At 54.6% G+C, this 20,228-nt stretch overlaps 1 protein-coding gene across 13 annotated transcripts in view; it reads right to left on the minus strand.

Moving 5' to 3' along the window:
* Positions 1-12,001, minus strand: part of WNK2 (WNK lysine deficient protein kinase 2) — a 110,346-nt gene extending 98,345 nt beyond the window's left edge. For 11 of the 13 annotated variants that reach the window (XM_088793074.1, XM_074330185.2, XM_074330188.2 and 8 more), the window contains exons 1-2: positions 11,801-12,000; positions 10,761-11,416 (exon numbers count right to left, since the gene is read on the minus strand). In XM_088793074.1, coding sequence (XP_088649200.1) covers positions 10,761-11,414 — 654 coding nt within the window. In that variant the 5' untranslated portion in view covers positions 11,415-11,416; positions 11,801-12,000. Of the gene's footprint in view, positions 1-10,760; positions 11,417-11,800 lie in introns of all 13 variants that reach the window. The other 2 variants (XM_074330184.2, XM_088793073.1) reach the window with 2 other exon arrangements.
* Positions 12,002-20,228: the final 8,227 nt, after the last annotated feature.

A 20,228-nucleotide genomic window follows, 5' to 3' on the forward strand; every position in this document is an offset into this window, starting at 1 on the left:
AGGGTTATCGACAAAGCTGAGGCGGGGGGCCCGGCCCTCTGGGTGACTCACCATCACCGCACGTTAACGTGGATGCTACAATTATGACTTTGCAAGAACATAAAAAAGAGACAAGACAGGCTCGTACCAAAGTGAAAACTGCTGTGTCACAGGAAGGAGATTTGGGGCAGTTTTCTCTTTTTCGGGTTTCAGCATCTCGCATGTCCACCACATTCCTAGGAGCTGATGGAGCTGGAAACGTCCCCCATTCGGTGGCTTCTCCATCCGTCACCTGGCACCCCTCGGTCCTCACAGGTCCCACTCACTGGCACATGGGGTATGCAGCCCGCCCCCCCCCCCACCATCCACAGCGGGGATGACAGGGGTGCTGGGGTAGACATGAGCCTCAAACAGGCAGCGAGGTCTGAGGACAGCCCCCCGGAGGTTGGGGAGCACCTGCCAGCGAACCCCCTGCACGGCTCCTTCTGTAGTCGAGCAGCCAGCGCCAGGGGCCCAGCACAGCGCCAATGATTTCCCTCAGAACAGGCCGTGCGCCCGTTCCGGGCTCAGGGTGGCACGGGCAGGAGGCTGGCGGCCTGCGACCTGGGAGGACCACCCTGCAGTGCTGCCTCCCAGCATACCCCCAAGCGGCCCAGGCAGGTCCCGGCTCTGCCACTAACTGCGCACTGAGAGAGGGACCAACCTGATCAGCATCTTCCCAGAAAGCCCGATGACTCCGGCAGGGTCATCCCCAGATGCTGAGGCCCAGGTCAAAGGTCATGGGGGCAGGAGAGTAACCCCTCGCAGTGTCCCTACTTCTTCATCAGCCAAGAGATCCCAACTGGCACTGCCTGCAGGGGGCCAGTCTGACCTGAGTCTGCTCCTACCTGGCAGAACCGCAGCTCCTGCAGGACAGCCAGAAAGTCTAGAACATGGTCTCTGTAGCAGAAAAAGGCAAAGCCAAAAAAGATTCAAAAATAATAATAAAAATGGTGGAGAGACTGTGCTAGATTAAAACTGACATAACAACCGGATGCAACGCAACACTCGACTGGGTCCTGGATCCAAACTGGAAACTGCTGAGCACAATTGGGAGACACAGTCTATGTCAGATGCATGGCTGACAGTGTCCGAGTTAGAGGTGAGCGTGACACAGCTGTGGCTTCGTGGGCAAACGCCCTAGTTCCTAGGGAGACGCTGCTACAGTACCAGGGTGAGGCGCAAATGGCCCAGAAGAAAATGTGAGCAGAGATACAGCGATAAAGCAGACGGGCCCAGTGTTAACAACTGCTAACACCAACTTCCCTGTCAAAGTTTTTCAAAACAAAAAGTTCGTGGAGAAATGAAAACTGGATTGGGGGCTGAGGACAAGGCTCCCACAAGGGGAGAGGGGAGGGTCCGGAGGCAGGGTCACAGGGATGGAGGTGGGAAGTGAGGGGGCGGGGCAGGGAGGGACCCAGAGCCCAGGCAGAGAAGGGCCTGAGCACAGGAAGACCTTGGGGGGATGAGGTAACCAAGACAGACACAGGCTGTGGCCCCGCCCGCAGCCTGCCACCCTCCCTACCAACAAAACCCACTGTACCCAGCCCCAGGGAAGAGACCATAACCTGTCTATGCCATCAAGCCTTTCCCAGATGCCCTTGCAATCCCATTCTAGCCACAGAAACCAAAGAGGATTACTAGTAAACACTTTCCTTTATGGATTAAAATGTGGAAACCAAAAACTAACCTCCACATAACCACCCACTTGCTTCCTGCTTTCAAATATGACTGTGATGCCTGGTGCTGTGGCAGCCTGTCTGCCACTCTGAAGCAATAAAGACTGGGGACAAATCCAACGCGGCTGAGGGGAGTACGAGAGAGACGGAATGCACTGCTGGCCCTGCCGACACTGCTGAGCCGCTAGGGCCCGGAAGCAGCCATCTGCAGGCTTCAGTTCTGGGGGTGATCAGAAGGTCTGCGTTGCTTAGCCACACTCAGCTTGTAGCTGAGAATGTTCCCAGCACCTCCACGCTTGAGCAAGCACACACAGAGCCCGGAAAGCTGGGGCCTGGGGGAAGAGTGGGCATCGGAGAGAGGATAGGTCCTTCCTCTGCAGCTTCTGGCCTCAGACAAGTGGGGAGTCCCTAGGGCAAGGCCGACTTTCCATGTCTAGCTCCAAGCACTGCCAACTCCAAGGCACCAGTGACGAATGGGAGGGGAGCCCCACAGGATTTGCGACATAGCCAAGACATGCCATGGGAAAATCTGCACCTCTACGCACAGCCCAACACACCCTCACCAGAGCCCTTCCTGGTCCCACTAGAAGCGGGGAAAACAGAACAAAACGTGGAGGGGGTGCCTCCCACGCCCATCTCTTTGAGAGCGTCACAACACAGCTAGTGTTTTACAGGCTCTGAGAAGTCCCACAACAGCGACACCTGCCTGAGCAGCGCTCCCCACACCTTTCTATGCGACACTGTGCACACAGAAGATGACCATGAGGCCAGAAGCCTGAGGCAGGCCACCCGCTGGGTCTCGCTGTGAGCTCAGATATGCCCTCCGCTTCCCTGAGCCTCTTCATCTGTGAAGCGTCCTGAAACCCCTCAGCTGGTTCTGAGGACCCACTGAGCTCATACAGGGGTCTAGAAGTGTGAGACAGACCTCACACGCCAGAGCTTCCTTCCTGCCTCCCTGCCTGCGTCCCGCCCACAGCCAGCTGACAGCCAGGCCTGGACCTCCCTGCCAAGTGGGTGCCCCTGAAGCCCAGCCAGAACAGCCTTTTGCAAACCACCAGGACTCGAGGGCACCAGGCCCCTCTCCCAGCGCCCCCACCTCCACCAGCTCCTCTGCCCATGAGTTTGCGCAGGGCTCACAGCACAACGTCTTTAATTTCGGAAGCCACTGTGCAGCCCTCACTCCTCAACACTGGAACATATGCCCAGCTAGAGCGGAGGTGGGCGTGAGAGGGACCACCTTCCCTGAGCCCATCCAGCTCTGATGCCCCTGGAAGCACACACTCAGGGAGCCCACAGCCAGGGCAGCCTCTCTGGCCTAGGAGGCTCTGTCCAGCCCCTAGGCTCCCCCAGGAATGGCCAAGCAGAACTTTCTGAAAAAGTCCTCCATGAGGACCAGAGCAACACCCACAAAGAAGGGAATGAACACCTAAACCACAGCCTCTCCTCACAAACCAACAGTGTTGAGACACTCCAGAACCAAACAAAAAGATTTTAAAAGCTGTGACACCCTGTGATTGCAGCTGTATCTATAAAAACGATGTATGTGTGTGAACAAACTTCAAACTTCAAGGAAACATGCAAAAATAATAAATTGTATTCACTTGGATTATGGGCGCTTTTTTTTCATTTCTGCAAACTTCTTTAATGCAGTTGTTGTGCTGTTTTTTAATTAATAGGCCTATTTTATAGAGAAGTTTTAGGTTTATAGAAAGATTAAGCAAAAAGTAGAGTTCCCACAGAGTCTCCCTCCCCGCCCCCCACACACAGCCCCCCATTATTAACATCTTGCATTAATGTGCTGCATTTGTATAACTGACGTGCCAATATTGACACATTCTTATTAACTTAATTCCACAGTTGACCTTAAGCTCATTCTTGGTGTTGCACAGTCTATGGGTTTCCACTAATGTATAAAGACATGTATCCATCATTATTTTATCATACAAAGTATTTTCACTGCCCTCCTATTCATCACTCCATGCCCCCCAAACCCCTGGTGACCACTTTTTCTTTTTTTTTCTTTTTTTTACACTGTCTCCATAGTTTTACCTTTTCTAAAATGTCATATAGTTGGAATCACACAGTATGTGGTGTTTTCAGACTGGCTTCTTTAACTTAGTAATATCCATTTAAGATTCATCCCTGTCTTTTCATGGTTTGATAGCTCTTTTTTAATCACATAATAATATTTCATTGCCTAGATGGACCACAGTCTGTTTATCCATCACCTGCCAAAGGACATCTTGGTTGCTGCCACGTTTTGGCGATTGTAAGTAAAGCCGCTGTAAACATGCGTGTGCAGGTTTTGGTGTGGACATGTTCCCAAGTCCTTTGGGTAAATGCCAAGGAACACAACTGCTGGATTATGGTAAGGGTTTGTTTTGTAAGAAACTGCCAAACTGTCTTTCAAAGTGGCTGCGTCATTTTGCATTTCTACCAGCAAAGAAGGAGAGTTCCTATTACTCCACAGCTCGTCAGCATTTGGTGTTGTCAGTATTTTGAATTTTCACCATTCTGATAGGTGTGCACTGGGATCTCTCTGCTGTTTTAATTTGCAATTCCCTGATGACATAGGATTTAGAGCATCTTTTCATATGTTTATTTGCAACCTGAATATCTTCTTTAATGAGGTGACTGTTAAGGTCTTTGGCCCATTTTTAAATCAAGTAGTTTGTTTTCTTGTTGAGTTTTAAGAGTTCTTTGTATATTCTGGATAATAGTTCATTATCAGATGTGTGTTCCACAAAGATTTTCTCTCAGTCTGTTTTGTCTTCATTCTCCTTTGGTGCCTTTGCAAAGCATACGTTTTCCATTTTAATCAAATTCAACTTATAAAGTTTTTCTTTCATGGATCATACCTTCGGTGTTGTACCTAAAAGGTCATCTCCATATCCAAGGTCATCTAGGTTTTCTCTTATGTTATTTTCTAAGAGTTTTACAGTTTTGCATTTTACATTTCGATCTGTGATCCATTATGAGTTCATTTTTGCGAAGGGAGTAAGGTCTGCATCCAGAGTCATTATTTGCATGTGTATAGCCAGTTGTTCCAGCACCATTTGTTGAAATGACCATCTTTCTCCACTGTGTTGCCTTTACTCCTTCATCAAAGATCAGTTGACTATATGCATGTGGTCTGTTTCTAGGCTTCCTATTCTATTCCAGTGATCTATTTATCTATTCTCTCATCAGCACCACACCGTCTTGTTCTTTTATTCTTTTCCAAAAAACTTTATGTATTTCAAGAAAGCTGGCATAATTAGAGGAAGTAATCAAGTATTCTGGGTAATCTTAAAATTCAGCCCTCCTGAGAACAGAACCAGATTTGAAAACTCTTTGAAGCAGGAAAACCTGCAGCAGACCCTCAGAAGGGCTATGCTTCTGTCCTGAACTGTCCTTGCCGGGGGCCTCGCCAGCCCACACACAGCCCCTAGATTGGGTGTGGCCAGAGGCAGATCCTAAAGTGCTTCTTGAGACTCCAGCTGCTGCGTTCACACCCTCTCCTTGTCTGTGGCTAGACGGCTGGACAGGGCCGGGTGTTCGGCCTACCTGCACTGAGGCCCCACACCACCCAGGGGTTGATTCCTGCCACAGGGCAGGTCTCCCTGCCCCTCCACGTTCAGCTTATTCTCTACTTCAACCTCTGCCTCTTAAAATGTTCACTTGAGGGGAAGCAAGCATGGGGGAGAAAGGCTTCACTATGCCTGCTCAGTGCTCAATGCCAGGCACACTTCTCAACAGTCTCCATAACCCTGTGAAAGTGGGCTAGCACTATCCCCATGGCACAAAGCGGTAAACCGAGGCTCACAAAGGCAGGTGCCTTCCTCATGGCCTCCCTTCTGGGAAGCTGTGGGGCTGGGGTCTAATGTATGTAGCATGCCCCCTGCTTCTGGGCTGTTTGTGTGCCTGGCTGCAAGGCTCCTGAACACGTTCCCACCAGCACAGACAGACACCAGGGCCCACCTCGCCACTCAGCCAGGACGGACGGCAAAGGAGACCCAGGCAGGCAGCCCGCCCAAACCTCTGCTGGATCAGGTCAAGTTCTCCTCCATCAAAGCAGTGACCTGGAGCTCCGTGTCATCACCTTGGGCAATCGCCCAGCTCTGGCGTGAAGCTGGCCCAAGCCACAGGCACTGAGAGACACTGACAGCCACATGGAAGGCTGCTAGTCCAAGCCTTTTTGCCAGAAAAGTGGCAGGCAAGCCCCCAGCCCATGACGGCAGAACGGGCTCCACCGTCCCGCAGGCCTCTCCAAATGCCCCTCTCTGAGGTCCGTCCTGATCACTGTGGTGCCCCCAGGGTGAAACCATAGGACACACTCAACAAATGCTGGCTGAGCCAACGAACCATACTAGCGCTGTTGAGCCCTGAGCATGGGACCTGGCATCCAGAACCTTCTGGAACATGAGCTCCATCTCCTCCTCTCTTAGCAATTCTTTTTCTCGCCACCATCACTTTATGGCCCACAACAACCCACCAGAAAGCTCGCCCACCTCAGCGTAAGCCCCCAGCCACCACCTGGAAATGGCAGGGGAGGGTAGAGGGGGAGATGCCCACTGGCCTCCTAGAGAATAAGATGACCTGGACGTCCTCCCTCTAGGGCCAAGTTGCTGGGTGATTCGGGCCTGAATCACACCCAACACATCAGGGCTTCTGAGGACACCCAGAAAGGCACATGCTCGGCCTCGGGAGCGCCCTGCTTCCAACAGGTAAGGAGCCGCAAGTGCCCGGCGTGCGGTGACGGTGACCCAAAGCTCAGGCTGCTTGTCTGCCATCACTGACCACACCTGTCTAGCCGGCGTCCCCTGGGGCAGGGGCGGGGTGTCTGGGTGTTGGGCACCCACATTTCTGCACTTCCAGGGGAGCAGGAGAGTCATCTTCACAGGCCTCTAGGCAGCTGGCACCAACCTTTCTCACCAACCAAACCAGAACCATGGTTGGCATGGCGCGTGGTGTCACTTGAGAAAACAAGTCAGTGTTGGCAACAGATTTCAAAATACAGCTCTCCCAACAAAATTAAGGTCTTAGAAGATGAGCAAACATTGAAAAGCAGGGGACCACCTGCCAAACTGACTGCAGCCCTAAGTGTCCTGCTCCGACTTGCAGGTGCTACGATCTCCTCAGCACGCCCCTCTTCCCCTCCCCACATCCACTGCTGGGGCCCCTCAGAAAGCAGATGAGGTCACTGGAGGGACCTCCCACCCTGGCCCAAGGCTGCCCAGTACTGCAGGGCATATGCCTGGCTGTCTGTGAAGGGCGGTGGGCCTGTGCAAGGTCATCTGAGTGAGCTCAGTGCCGGTACAAGTGGACCAGCCGTGGCCACAGGACTGGGTGCTGGGCTGCACCGACCACAGGCAGACTGGCCACCCTCTGAGGACAGCGAGTAGAACAGTGCAATCGGCATGGCCGCGCACAGCAAGCCTCCATGTGCACATCTACTTCGGGGCACAGACAGGTGAACAGGACACAGACATCTGGCTGGGGCAGGTGCGTTGGGAACACATGGTGTCTCTGTGGCCTCATGAAGGGAACACCAGCAGGTCACAAATTATCGGGTCCTGTGGTCCCCACATCTGCAAAGCCCTCCCCAGCCTGGAGCCCAGGCCATCACCGCTCCCCAGGAGCCCAGCTACCTCCAGGCAGCACGAAACAGCAGGACAGCTTCAGGACAGCACCCGGGAGCCCCGGGCCTGTCCACAGTGGTGGGGCTCAGCCCGTGGTATCGTGAGGGCCTTACAAGCGCTCAGGCAAAGGGTTAAGGACTGACAGCGAAGAGGCAGAATGACCCCGATGCTGGGCGTGGGCCCAGACACCAGCGTGGGAAACATGGGTTGGTAGGATGCCCCAGGAGGCAGTGCCCAGCCCTGTAGCAGCAGCTCACAGCAGCCTTCTGTGGGAGGAGGCAGCTCAGAGGGACTAAGACCCCATCTTCCCTGAAGGCAGGGGCCAGACAGAAGGGGCAGCATGTGCGCAGGTGCTGCAACAGGCTCTCCAAGTTCCCGAGGAAGACACGGAAGAAGCAGGTGGTCCAGGAAACACCAACAGGCCGCCTCCTACTAGGCTTCCGGATGCTGGCCAGATCCGGGGTGGCTACGTGCTCTCTCCTCAGGACTCACGCTGGCACAGAGGTGGCAGCAGGTGAGCGAGTGCCCTGAGCCTCCTGGCACACGTCAGGGGTCCAGATCTGCCTTACACCCCAGGCAGAGCCAACAACAGGCCCCCAGCTCCCTGAGCACTGTTTGACAGGACAGGGTCTATGCAGGAATACAGCTGGGCAAAGAAGGACATGGGTACATGGAAAACATGCACAGAGCAAGAGCAGTGGTCCTGGGTGTGTTCGCACCTCCTCCACTGCTACTGTAACATTTCTGATGCCAGGAATAAACATTCATTCAAAACAAAAGAGACAGGGAAGTAATATTTTAAAATGGCTTTCCCTCAAAATGAGTGTCATCTCTGGACGGCTGGAGAATTCAGGAGGTGACATAGCTCGCTGCCCTTCACTATGAGATGAACACATCTTGCTCTCTCTGCAAAGCCCTTTCAACACTAATAGGAAGGAAACTGGAAGTCACGGGGATCTGACGTCCTCCAAGCCAGACTCAAGGTCCAGAAATGCAGCCTTTCCTTCCCTTGGCAGGGAACCCCAGAAAAAGCGAGCAGGTCATGCTGTCTTAGTTCTGGGGGAGGCCAACGGATGCCAACGCCCCACTGCATCCCAAGAATGGGAGAATGAAACAGACTCCAGAGGGCGGTTTTTCACAGCCTTCCAAAGCTGCTGGCCAAGGCCCTTTTGGAAGAGGGTCTGAGGGCGGGAGGAATCCCATAGCTCCCTGCACTGAAGGCATTGCTCCAGGTGAGCAGCCTCCAACTGGGTGGGAGCCCTGCTGCCCCGGAATCCAGAGGGCACCCAGGTGGAAGAACATCTCCACACTGTGAACCCCTCCCCAGGCACAGAGTTAGTGTACCACCCCTTGCCCGATGCAGTGGTCCGAGAGGCCGACCCTGGCACCCTATCCTCCACACTCATTTCCAATCCTAAGTGGACGGCCACACCACGCCACGGGCCTCTTCCCATGATACTGCAATCCCCCTCTGCCATATGTCCTCACGGGTGACCAGGGAGGGGGGGACCTCAAGAGTAAAGTGGGAGAAACAGAGGCTGGACACACAGCAGGTTCTCAGCTGCTGTCCTAAGCTGGTCCCTCTCAGCCCCACCCAGCAGACCCCAAATGCTGCACACCGGCCCAAGGAAAACGTTAACAGTCCCCTCTTACTGAGAGAGAGACAGGGATGGTTTCCCTGCCCACTTGGGGCTCCCAGTAACTCCTGGTCACAGGAAGCCATCTCCGGTCTTTCCACTACCACCCAGAATGAAGGGAAAGACCCCTGGACAGGCAGTCTCCACCCCTGGGAGCTCTGCTTGCGGACCCAGAGGCAGAACCACTTGCCTTGCCTTAAAGGGAATGGAAAGTAAGCAGCTCTTCCTCCAAGGGTCACAGCACCTGCAGTGCCTCAACCAGATCACCGGGCTGCTGCTGATCACCCAGAGCTGCCTGTGCAGCGCCCCCCTCCTGGTCACCCCTGGGCATGCACTCCACAGCAGAGCACCCATGGGTGCGTGGAGTGCCACACCAGTTACTTGGCAAGAGTGAGACTGTGGGAAAGGAAGGCATGCGGCCGCACTCCAGAAGCAGGAAGCCTCCTGGCCTCTGCCGTCTTCCGTCTGCATCGTCATAGCCGTGGTGACCACTCACGCCCATGCCATCCTCAGCACACCCCAGGGATCCTAGGCCACCTCTCAGTGGGGCTGTGAGGGAGACGGGCTGTCAGTTCTTCCTGAAGGACTCCTTGGGATGCCCACATTTCCATGGCGGAACCAAGGGGTTTCAGGGAGGGGTGACCTCTAGACTTCTTTGTCTCAGGATAACGGCTGAGGACAGGCAGGCATCATCAAATTAGCCCAGCGCTCGCTCTCCGTTTCTCTCTCTCTCTCGCTCTCTCTCTCTCTCTCTCTCTCACACACACACACACACACACACACACACAGACACACACAAGTGCGCTGCCCACCCCCCCCACAGCTGGGGCCTGGAAGACAGAGCAACCAAATCTCATTTCTGAGCCAAAAAGGCAGGCAGCCTGCAGTGTGGCGGGTGGCCCTGCATCAGGCCTGGAAGGCCTGGCTAACTTTACAGGGCTCTGGGGTAGGCTTACACCCCTGAAGCCAGCCCCATGCTGGACAGCTGCCCCCCCTCCCCCAAAACAGGGAGGGACAGTAAATACCCGCTGTGACAGGCAGAGCTTCCATGGCTCGCCCAGGACAGCTCGGATTACGGTTTATATAATCTTCCGGGGTTGGGGCTGACACAGCCAACGTAAGGGCAAGGTTATGAAAAATGCATGCCCAGAGCCTTTGCATCCAAACAAACAAACTACCATGCATGACATGGTTTTAAGACCTCACACATCTATTCTGTGAACGAAGAGGCTTAGAAAGCCCCAGAGGCCAGTCAGCACTTCCAGACCTTGCCCACAGGCCCAGGGCCTACCAGGCCCCACCTTACACAGACCCTGGGTCAAAAGAAGCCCCTCAGGAACCCTGAACTGGGGCACCTGTGACACCTTGCAAGACACGGGTGGACACTCACTTAAGAGCAAATCAGAGTTCGCAAGCCACCAGGTGATCTGGACACGGTCCTGCAGGACGGACATGGCCCATCCTGCTCCTGCAAAGACACTAGGGTCCAGACAGCCTGGATCAGTACAGCCCGAGAATTAGGAGTCAAAAAGGAGTAGCTCTAACAGACACGCCCTCCAAGTGCCCACTCTCCAGCCTAGGCCACACTGTGCCACTTAGATGCCACACTCCAGAAGGTCTCACCTCCACCACCCAATCTGTACCACACAGAGGGCACCCCTGCCCCCTGGCACAGCCGGCCACCCACACAGAGGGTGACACCGGGACGCCCCAGGGCTGTCTAAGGCTACACAGGACCTGCGCAGGAACAAGAACACGCAGGAAGCCCGCGCCCACCACCCACCTGCGGCTAGCGCGCCCCTCACCTGCAGCTCGCACCAGGCCACCTCCACCCAGGTCTCCGTGTCCAGCCCTTTGTACACCGTCTTGAAGGAGCCGCGGCCCAGCTCGATGTCGAACTTGAGGAAGCGGCCGTCCAGGGAGGTGGCCACGGCCTTGAGATCATCCTCATCGTCCTCCTCCTCCTCGGGCTCGTCCCGGCGAGCGCGCGTGGGGTCAGGCCTTGCCTCGGGCGCCCCGGCGTCCTCCTTCCTCTCTGCTGCAGCCGCCTGCTCTGCAGGGCCGCCGTCGGGGGCGGGCGCAGGGTCCAGACAGGGTTCCTGCGCACCCACAGGCTCTGGGGCAGGGGCGCTGGGCGGTGTGGCGGGCTCGGCGGGCGCCGGGGCTGCAGGGCGGCCGCGGGCGCGCTCGGCGATGAGGCGGCGCGTCTTGCAGAGCAGCAGCACCCGGCGCTGCAGCGGCTGAGGAGGCTGCGCGCCCGGCGCCTCGGTCGCCTCCAGGCCCGGCGGCTCCTCCTGGTCCGACTCCACGACGCTGCGCCGCAGGAAGCGCTGCGGCCCGGGCCGCGCAGCCCGCGCCCGCGGCACCGCCGCCGGCTCCGCCATGCCCGCGGGCTCCGCGCCGCTCCCGGCCTCCATCAGCGCGCCGGGGGCGTCTAGGCGGCCGCCATCGCCGTCCATCTCTGCGGGCAAGGACACACAGGCCCGCGTGAGTGCCGGCCCCGCCGCACCTGCCCAAGCGATGGGATGAGACAGCGCCGCCGTGAGGCCCGCGCCCGACCCACCCTGCCCGCCCGGCCGGCCGCCGGAGGGGCCAGCTGCGCTGTCCCACGGGAGGGGGCTGCAGACGTGACCCCGAGTCCCGGGTTGGGGGGAGGGGGCCTGCTGGGCTCTCCCTGGGGGCCCCAGGTGAGGCTGCAGATAGGGAGGTTGCGCTACAGCGAGACACGGGCCAGGCGGCGGCTCCACAAAGGACGCGGCCCGGGGCCCAGTAGAGGCGCGCCGGGATGGGGCTGCGGCGGCGCGGCACGCACACAAAGGCGGCGGGCGGGGGGCTCAGCACTCACAGGGCCAGCGGGCGCGGTCCATGCCCGCAGCCCGGCGGGCGAAGAGGGCGAGGCCGCGCTCCCGGCCCGGTCGCTCTCACGGTCGGGTCGCGGCGCGGCTCCCTGGAACTGCCTGCTGCAAGGCCCGGCTCCCGCGTGCTGCTCCGGCTCAGCGCAGCGGCTCTCCGCACATTCTCGGACCCGGCGCGCTAGGAGGGCGGGGCGTCTGCTGCCCGCCCCTGGCCGGCGCGGCGGGGCGGGGCCTGGCACGCCCACCTGGCCTCGGGCGCGCGCGGCCACCTGCGGGCCGGCTTTCAGGCGGAGGCACAAGCCCAGGTACTGGCGCCACAGCCGCGCCGGCCTACAGCATCCCTCAGACTCCCACTCCCGGCGGCACTCCTCGCCCCCGAGACTCTTTGGACTTCCCCGCGAGGCTGCTGGCCGCGGAGGGCCCCCTGTGTCCCCGAGAAGAGGCACAGGTTCACCACCTCACCTGGCACAGCAGGTGTGCCGGACCTCGGAGCCCTGTGTCAGGGCAGAATGGGCAGACTGGAAGACTAAGACTCAGGGCCTGTGGTCTCTCCACCCTCAGGAAGACCTCAAGAAAAAGTCTGAGCCCCACCCCCATCGCAACAGGGACTAAGCCTGGTTGCAGGGTGAAGTGCCCTTGTCTCACTAGACCGGAATCCAACAGGACCTTACTACCTCTCCAGGAAGGCCAGTACTGCAATCATCATTCCCATTTTGCAGCTAAGCAAACTGAGGCCCCAAAGGCAGACGTTATCTGCCCTGAACCCCAGAACTCCTAAGACAGGCTGAATTGGGATGTCAGTCGATAAGGTTGTGGAGACCTTCCAGAGGCCCGGTGACCCACAGTGTTCTTCCTCACCCACTTCTGTTGAATGCCACCTTCCCGCCCAACCCCCATCTCTCTCCTCCTTCCTCTTCTGGACTCCCACAGACATGCCCTTCTCCTGGACATCTTGAACCTTATTGCAGGGAGGTAGCATAAGACAAAGACCACACTACTAGTTTCCAAGCCCTACTCCACACAAGGCACTGAGCTCACACCTCTCACCCTGTCCTCCATAAGCCTGTGGTGTATAGTCATTGGCCCACCTCAGAGGAGGAAAGGGAGGCACAGGGAGGCAACCGGCCCAGAGTAGATGCCAGGAGGTTCTCATGTTGGTCTCTGCCCCTGGGCCTGGCACACTGTCCACCACACAGAAACTTTCAGACTCAGGGTGTGCCCATGGGCTGCTCGACCTGGAGACCCTGGCACAAAGTAACTCGAGTGATATCAAATCATCACAGTTAGGGTGGGTGCCAAGTGACTTACCAGAGCAGCGGGACTTCCTGATACCCTGCAGGGTTCTGGCCGTGGGTGCCAGAGCCAGCAGAGACTGACTCGTGAGGGTTGGCATTTCTTCCCAACTCTGTTTGTTCAGACACCTGGCAATGTTGGGAGAATTTACATTTACACCATGGAAATGGGCAGACACCACAGATCAGAACTTCTCCCCACAGAGTCATGGTTCCACAGCGTGCTGGCACTAAGCCAGGCATTTTACACATGCCTGCTAAATACAGCCTCCAGTCCCCACATCTACTTGTGGGATAGGAGTCCAACGCAGAGTCCAGACAAGGAAGGGACAACAGCAGACACCAGCTCTGCCAGCCTGGGGAGACCCTTCAAGGTAGGGATGTGAGCGGGAACCCGCAGAGTTGGGGCCCTCCCAGCAGCAGTGGTGTGAGGATCTTTCTGTCTTCCCTGTGGAGGCTAGAGACCCCAACCTTGCCCTGCCATCTATGTAACTTTGGGCGAGTCCCACTCTTGCCGAGTTTAAGTATCCCCCCCGGAAGAACCAGCCTGACCATCCTTGTTTGTCTGCCCTGAAAGACTGCCAATTTCTCTCTCAGTCAATCCACGAGGGCACCATGGCTCCCAAACCTATGACATGAGTGCCCAGGCCTGTCCAAGGGAAAACTGAGAAGGGATGGAGCTATGCATGTTCCAGATAGATGCACGCCATTTGTGCCTCTTCCTTGCTCCCAAAGGGCCGCACTGGTGGAATGTGAACACTGTGCCTGCCTGGTAATGGAGGAAACAGCTGGCCATTCACATTATTGCCTGTGGGCTGCTGCCCATCCACAGCTCACAGATGTGCGTAGTATGGCAGCAGTATCCCCACACATCACAGGGGCAGCCTAGGCCCTGGGGAAGCAGAGACAACCTGCCCTGATTGAGGGCCATGTGCACTCTGAGCCCTTAGGGGTGGTTTCAGGCAGCCTGCTCACATGCCTCCCGTGACAGGGAGCTTCCGTCCTCTGCTGACCCATGACCCTGGGAGTGTCCAGCTAAGCAGCTAGTGGAGATCACAGTCTGCTTTGCAAGGAACCTTGGGCTGGGCTCTGGACCAGGTCCTGGGATCCAGGAAAGGGAAACCTGAGGCATCCTTGAACAGACCTTGGGACCAGAACTTTGCCAGGATTGCTGTGTATTCCTAGCCTAGTCACATGACATCTCTGAGCCTCCATCTCCCTGCAGAGAACAAGCACTGCCCATCTGCTTTACTGGTTAACTTAAGGCTGGAATGAGACATCCTGCAAACTGTGTGCCCCAGGCTGTAGAAGACATCCTGCAAACTGTGTGCCCCAGGCTGATGATGACAACACCCCTCTTTGTGCCTGGAATAGCCATCTCAGTGGCTGTCAGGCCAAGTGAGTTGATTATCTCCATGTCACAGATGAGTACCTTGAGACCCAGCTCAGAGACTCTTCAACTTTAAGTAGTTAGTTCAAGGCCACAGAGCTGGCCACATGCTCCTCCCACCCCCCATTGCTGTCACCTTGGCTACCTAAGACTCCAGTGCTAGGGAGCCCCAAGTCACCCCAAGTCCAGCCTGCCCTGGTGCCCCATCCTGGTCAGATCAATGGGCACCTGCCCCATGCAAACGTACTTCTGGGGCCAGAATCCAGCAGGTGACAGAACCATGCCATCAGTTTGCTCATCTTTGAGATGACGTAATGATCATGACCAATAGTGTTGGGGTGTAGTCAGTGTTCAACAAAAGCTCTCTCATGGAAGGAGGGGAGAGAAAGGGCCCACCCTCCACCCCTGCTCATCAGGCCCCTGCAGGCTCACCAGTCAGAAGAGTGGAGTCTGGCCTCGCCTGAGGAAGCTCAGCCACCAGACATTGCCTCTGAGTGGGCTCAGGCAGCCCAGGGCAGACGAGCTGTCAGATCCAGTGCAACCGGCCACTGCCTTGAGCCCTCCCACAAGCCACAGCACAGGCAGGCAGCTCCTCACTACAAGGGGCCACTGGCTCTCTGGACCACTATGTGGAGCCCACCCCAGCAGGCAGGAGAGACAGCAGGTAGCCTAGGTCCTCTGGGAACTCAGGTCCCACAGGGGAGGGGAAAGGCACTGGGAAAGCAGAGTAGGAGGTAGGTGGAGCATCCTGGGAGGACGGATGGGGGCAGGGTAGGCTTCAGGGACCTGAAGGAAGGATGCAGGGGGCAGGCACATGGGGTGGGAGTCGTGTGGGCCTCTGAAGCTCCCAGTAAGGCGTATGCGGCTGGGAGGGTGAATGCTGGGCCCCTCCACTCTGACCCCCCCCAGTGGGGCTCCCACCAAATAAGGGCCCAGTGTTCTCTAACACAGTTTTTATTTTATTCTTCTTTATAATTAATAAGCTGATGTAACATTTCCTCTACTCCCAAATTTTAAAATGTGATTTTTTTAAATAGCAGCTTTACTGAGGCATAATTCACATACCATAAAATTCACTCTTTTAAAGTGTACAATTCAGTGGTTTTCAGTATCTTCACAGAGTTGTATGGCCATCACCACTCTCTAATTCCAGAACACTTTCATTACTCCAAAAAGAAACCTGTCCCCATTAGCAATTACTTCCCATTCCTCCTCTCTCAGCTGCAGGCAACCAGCAATCTACTTTCTGCCTCTATGGATTCGTCAATTCTGGGCTTTTCATAAGTGGAATTACACAGCATGTGGTCTTTTCCACATTGCAGCAGATATCAGTACTTCATTCCTTTATATGGATGAATAATATTCCATTGCATGGATATACATACTGATTTTTTAAAAGCGTGTCCTCATTAGAGAAAGTTTATAAAACAAAAAAGTGAAAATAAAAATTTTTAAGCTGTCCATGTGTTGCTACCCACGTGTGACTCCCAGCGCGCCCCCAACAGGCATTGTCTGTCGTTGGCAGCAGTCCCCTGGGAGACTCTCAGCAGGCTCCTAGCAAATAAGTGAATCGAAATTCGAACTTATTTCTCTTATGCACAGTTATTTAATTTTACTCAGGCTCACACCAGATGTAAGGTCATATATCCTATTTTGTTTGGTCCAGAGAATGGGGCTTTAGCTCTCAGATGTCCTAGGATGCGCAGGTATTTGAAATCCCCTCCCCCACATTCCTGCTGAAGAAAGGATGGAGGGGATGCCGTCAGCCCCCCGGTCCACCTAGGGATCACTCCTGAATTGCTCCGCTCAACTCCAGGTCCCAGGAATTTTTTTAATGGATAAAACTCTTAGGTTTATTTCTGTTTAAGTCTGAGGAAGAACTGAGACTACTCAGTGTTTGATCCTACCGGCTCAGCAACCTGAGTGGCGGGGCGCTGCCACCTGCACACCTTCACACCATCCTGCTACCTCAGGGGAGTCCCGCTCAATTCAGGAGCTGGAACATTGCAGTAGCCCTGATGTCCTCTGTGGTCACGGCTGCCCTGGTTTCTCAGTGTCTTTTGGACGCAGTGAAGGTAGACCAGCTGTGAGAAGGTGCTTGGGGAAAGTGTTGGCGTCTGCCCTCTGGGGCCTGCTGGGCAAGCTTCCCTTCAGTGTCACAGGTCAGACTCAAGTTGGTCTGCAAACAGAAGGGCCAAGTGGCCCAAGAGACCTGCATGGATCATGAAATATGGGGAAGAGCAGAAGAGAGCACCAGCCATTTTCCACATTTTCATCTCTCCTTAAAGCCCCAGGAATTTGGCCCATGGATCTAGAGAAACTGGCAGCCATCCAAAAGGGGGTGGGTTGCTGAGCCCAGTGGGTAGTGGAGCCCGAGTAAGTTGAGCTGCTGAAGTAAAGATGATGATGATGATGATGATGATGATGATGATGATGATGATGATGATGCCAGCACTACTGGGTATGTGGTGTGTGCGTAGCACTGAGCTACATCTTCACAGGAATTCTCTCACTCACCTCACAGTGTCCTGAAGCGGCCCTATTATCAGACGGGAAGCGGCAGAGAGGCGACTGACTTGTCCAAGCTCGACACCCACAGAAGTGGGCCTGAAGGTAAACTGGCCGGCTTGCGTACAGCACACCCTGAATGCCTCCCAGGCTGTAGCCACTGCTGTCCAACCTTCTTCAGACCTCTGTGGCCAGTCCCTGCCCTTTGGCCTTCATTAAATACAGAGGTTGGTCCTCGTCCCAACCTGGTACATGTCCACCAGCACCCGCTCTGTCAATATCTCCACCTGTGCAGCTGGCATTGGTGGCAGAGGTGCTAGAAGGAGATTGAGTGGGAAGAAAGCATCTTTTCCTGTTTTTGGTTACCATCAACATCCAGTGGGGGCAGAGGGTTCCTCACCCAGCATGCTTTGGCCCCAGAGCTGGCCACACTGCACCCCTCTGAGGGAGGAGTGAGCAAATAAAAGGCTCCCCCCACCCACTGAGCCCAAAGCACCCCCCGAGCTGGCCACCCCTTGCCAAGCTCCAGGCTTCCTTGTGCCTCAGCCCGACTGCGAGCTGTTGTCTGGGCCCCTCGGAGCCCCGTAGTGCTCACTCAGCACGCCAGCACCTAGCACCTACCCCTGGCGTGGAACGCCCTGTAGGAAGTACCAGTGTGGGTTCTCTTTGTTGAATGGACACTGCCCAATCTCAGCCTCGGTTCTCTTCTCTAACTCTAAACTTCTTCTTTGGGGCTCCATCTTAGTGGACAGGTCGTGGGGTCTGGACCCTCCCTTAATTCTAGTTTGACCTCAGGCCCAACATGTCCGCCCACTGCCGTCCAAAGTGGCCCCCACCTGGTAAGGCCCTGAATTCTGGGCTATGTTCTCCTCTTGGCTGTGACAGCTCATGTCAGTGCTCACTGGCCACGCAGTCACCACCCTAGTCTTGTCATGTTGCCTTCACATGGATTCACTGGGCAGACTGGCACAGGCTTCCTGGAAAGTGATTCATGGTTGGGGCAAGTGTCTAATAGTGTTCACACCCTTTAAGTCAGTAATCCCTTTTTAGGGAATTGACACAAACGAAGTGACCAGCCGTGCCGACAATGACACATAAATGTGCCCCCTGCGGGAGTATTCAGAACAATTGGAAAATGATTCCATAAACTATGTTATTCCTACATAATCAAATGTGATGAAGCCCTTTCAACGCTGTTCATGGAGTTTTATAATAACACGGAAAGAAGATTAGATATAATGGGAAGTGACAGTGCACAGGAGAAAAAAAACGGAAGGAAACACACCAAAATGTTACTTACTAGTGGATGCTTCACTTTTGTGCATTTTCTGCACTTTGGACAAGAGGCAGCTCCACCTAAATTCCAGCCCATGTCTTTGGGAAATGGGATGCACTGACAGACACAGGCGATGAGGTAAAGGAGTAAGCAGAGCACCCCAACTAAGTGAGAACCCCAGGGCAGGGGCGGGGGGGCACATCACTCTGCATAATTGTCATCAGAAGAGGCTTTCTCCACTGGCCAGGAACTCTCCTGCTTGACTTTTGGGCTTTCCAGCAGCTCTGTCCAAACTGCGGTGCCTGCCCCCGGAGCGCCTGCTCATTCAGCCCGAAGAGGTGCCTGCGTGACATAATGCGTCATCAAACAGCTGGCAGGCCTACTGTGCACTGGCCCAGCGTGCACGGAAAATAACCACATCACACATGGAGGAGCCGCCAACCAGAGCAGCAGGGAGGTGCCCTGGGGGAGGGAGACACCGGAGGAAGAAGATGAAAAGGTGCCATTTCTAAAGGAAGACACATAGCCTGGAAGCTCAGTCTACTGTATATACAATCGATTATTGTTATTCGCGGCAGTGAATATAGAGTCGCTGCAAACACTGCATGTGTGAGCTGAGCCACTGTACCCAGGTAAACACCAGGTTTGGTACTGCAAGCCCCTACTCACACGTTTTTCTCAACCAGCAGATACATAACTTTGCTTATGTGTGTTTCTACTTAAGGATACTTTACTTAATATACATTGTTGATTCATTAACATTGAACTCACGACTGACAGCACTATAACGCCTGCCTCAACAAGACTCATCTCTGTATGTTCTCCGTGAGTCCCCATCACAGCTTGTGGCTCTCAGGAACATTTGACAGCACTCAGGTCTGCTGTTGTTGCCATTTTAAACAGCAAAATCACCAACAAAAGCACAAAAATGCAAAAACCGTAATGCAAGAGATTGTGAAAGGGACCCTTGTTTAGAGTCTGAGAGCTGGAACCAGAGGACAGAGCTTCACCCTATTCACCCTAGCGGGGAGGGTGCACATTGAGCAACTCAGATTTTTATTGTTCTGTGCGCATCCACCAATGACCTTGAAAGTGCAGCAACTGTGGATTATGGGGTCACAAACAAATTTTAGTAAGTAAATGAATTCACAAATACAGAATCCACAAATAATGAGCACCGACTGTATACACACCCATAAGCAATGGATGAATTTAATTATGTAAGACTCTGCCTGTCAAAATTCCGATAAAGTAGAAAGACAAAGGACACAGTTTCTTAATTCATAAATTGTTCCCACAAATCAGTAAGTAAAAACCAACAACCTGATAGGAAAATGGACAAGCCATGGAAGTAGAAAATTAATGGAAAAAACCCACAAATGTTGCTTATAATAAAAAAATTTCCTATTAAAATTATGAAAAACCTCATGATACCATGTTCCATGATCAGGTTGGCAAAAATGAGACAGTGTGAAAGTGCTGAGAGATGCGGCCACGAGGACAGACTCCCCGGTGGCAGCGGTCCTCTGTTCTATGGACAATAATCACGAACACACATGCCCTTTGCGAACAAACTAGGAAAGGCTTTGCTAGAAATAAACGATAAAGATTTATTCGAAGGTCTTAGAGTTTGCAAACTGGGAACACAGCTAGGTAAAAACCCAGAAGTGTTCCAAAGGAGAAAGAAAAGTTCAAAGAGTTCTTATAGTAAAAAGCACATTCTTGAGAATTATTAATATCAGTCCTGCATTCTTAGCCCTAGGATTGGCCCAGGAGAGTTACCCGTCAGATGTCAGGCAATCTGGATAATGGATGTCAGGTCGGTGTATACCTGAGTCTTTCAGGGAGTAATCAGTTGGCCTGGAACCTCAAATCCTTCAGGGATAATTAGAGGGTCACCTGGAGGTCCAGGTGTAGATCCAGGTGTTGGTGCAGGATAGGAAAGTTCAAAA

This window comes from Rhinolophus sinicus, chromosome 16, assembly GCF_057876585.1.
Source record: "Rhinolophus sinicus isolate RSI-liver-muscle chromosome 16, RSI-T2T, whole genome shotgun sequence".
Taxonomy (NCBI): domain Eukaryota; kingdom Metazoa; phylum Chordata; class Mammalia; order Chiroptera; family Rhinolophidae; genus Rhinolophus; species Rhinolophus sinicus.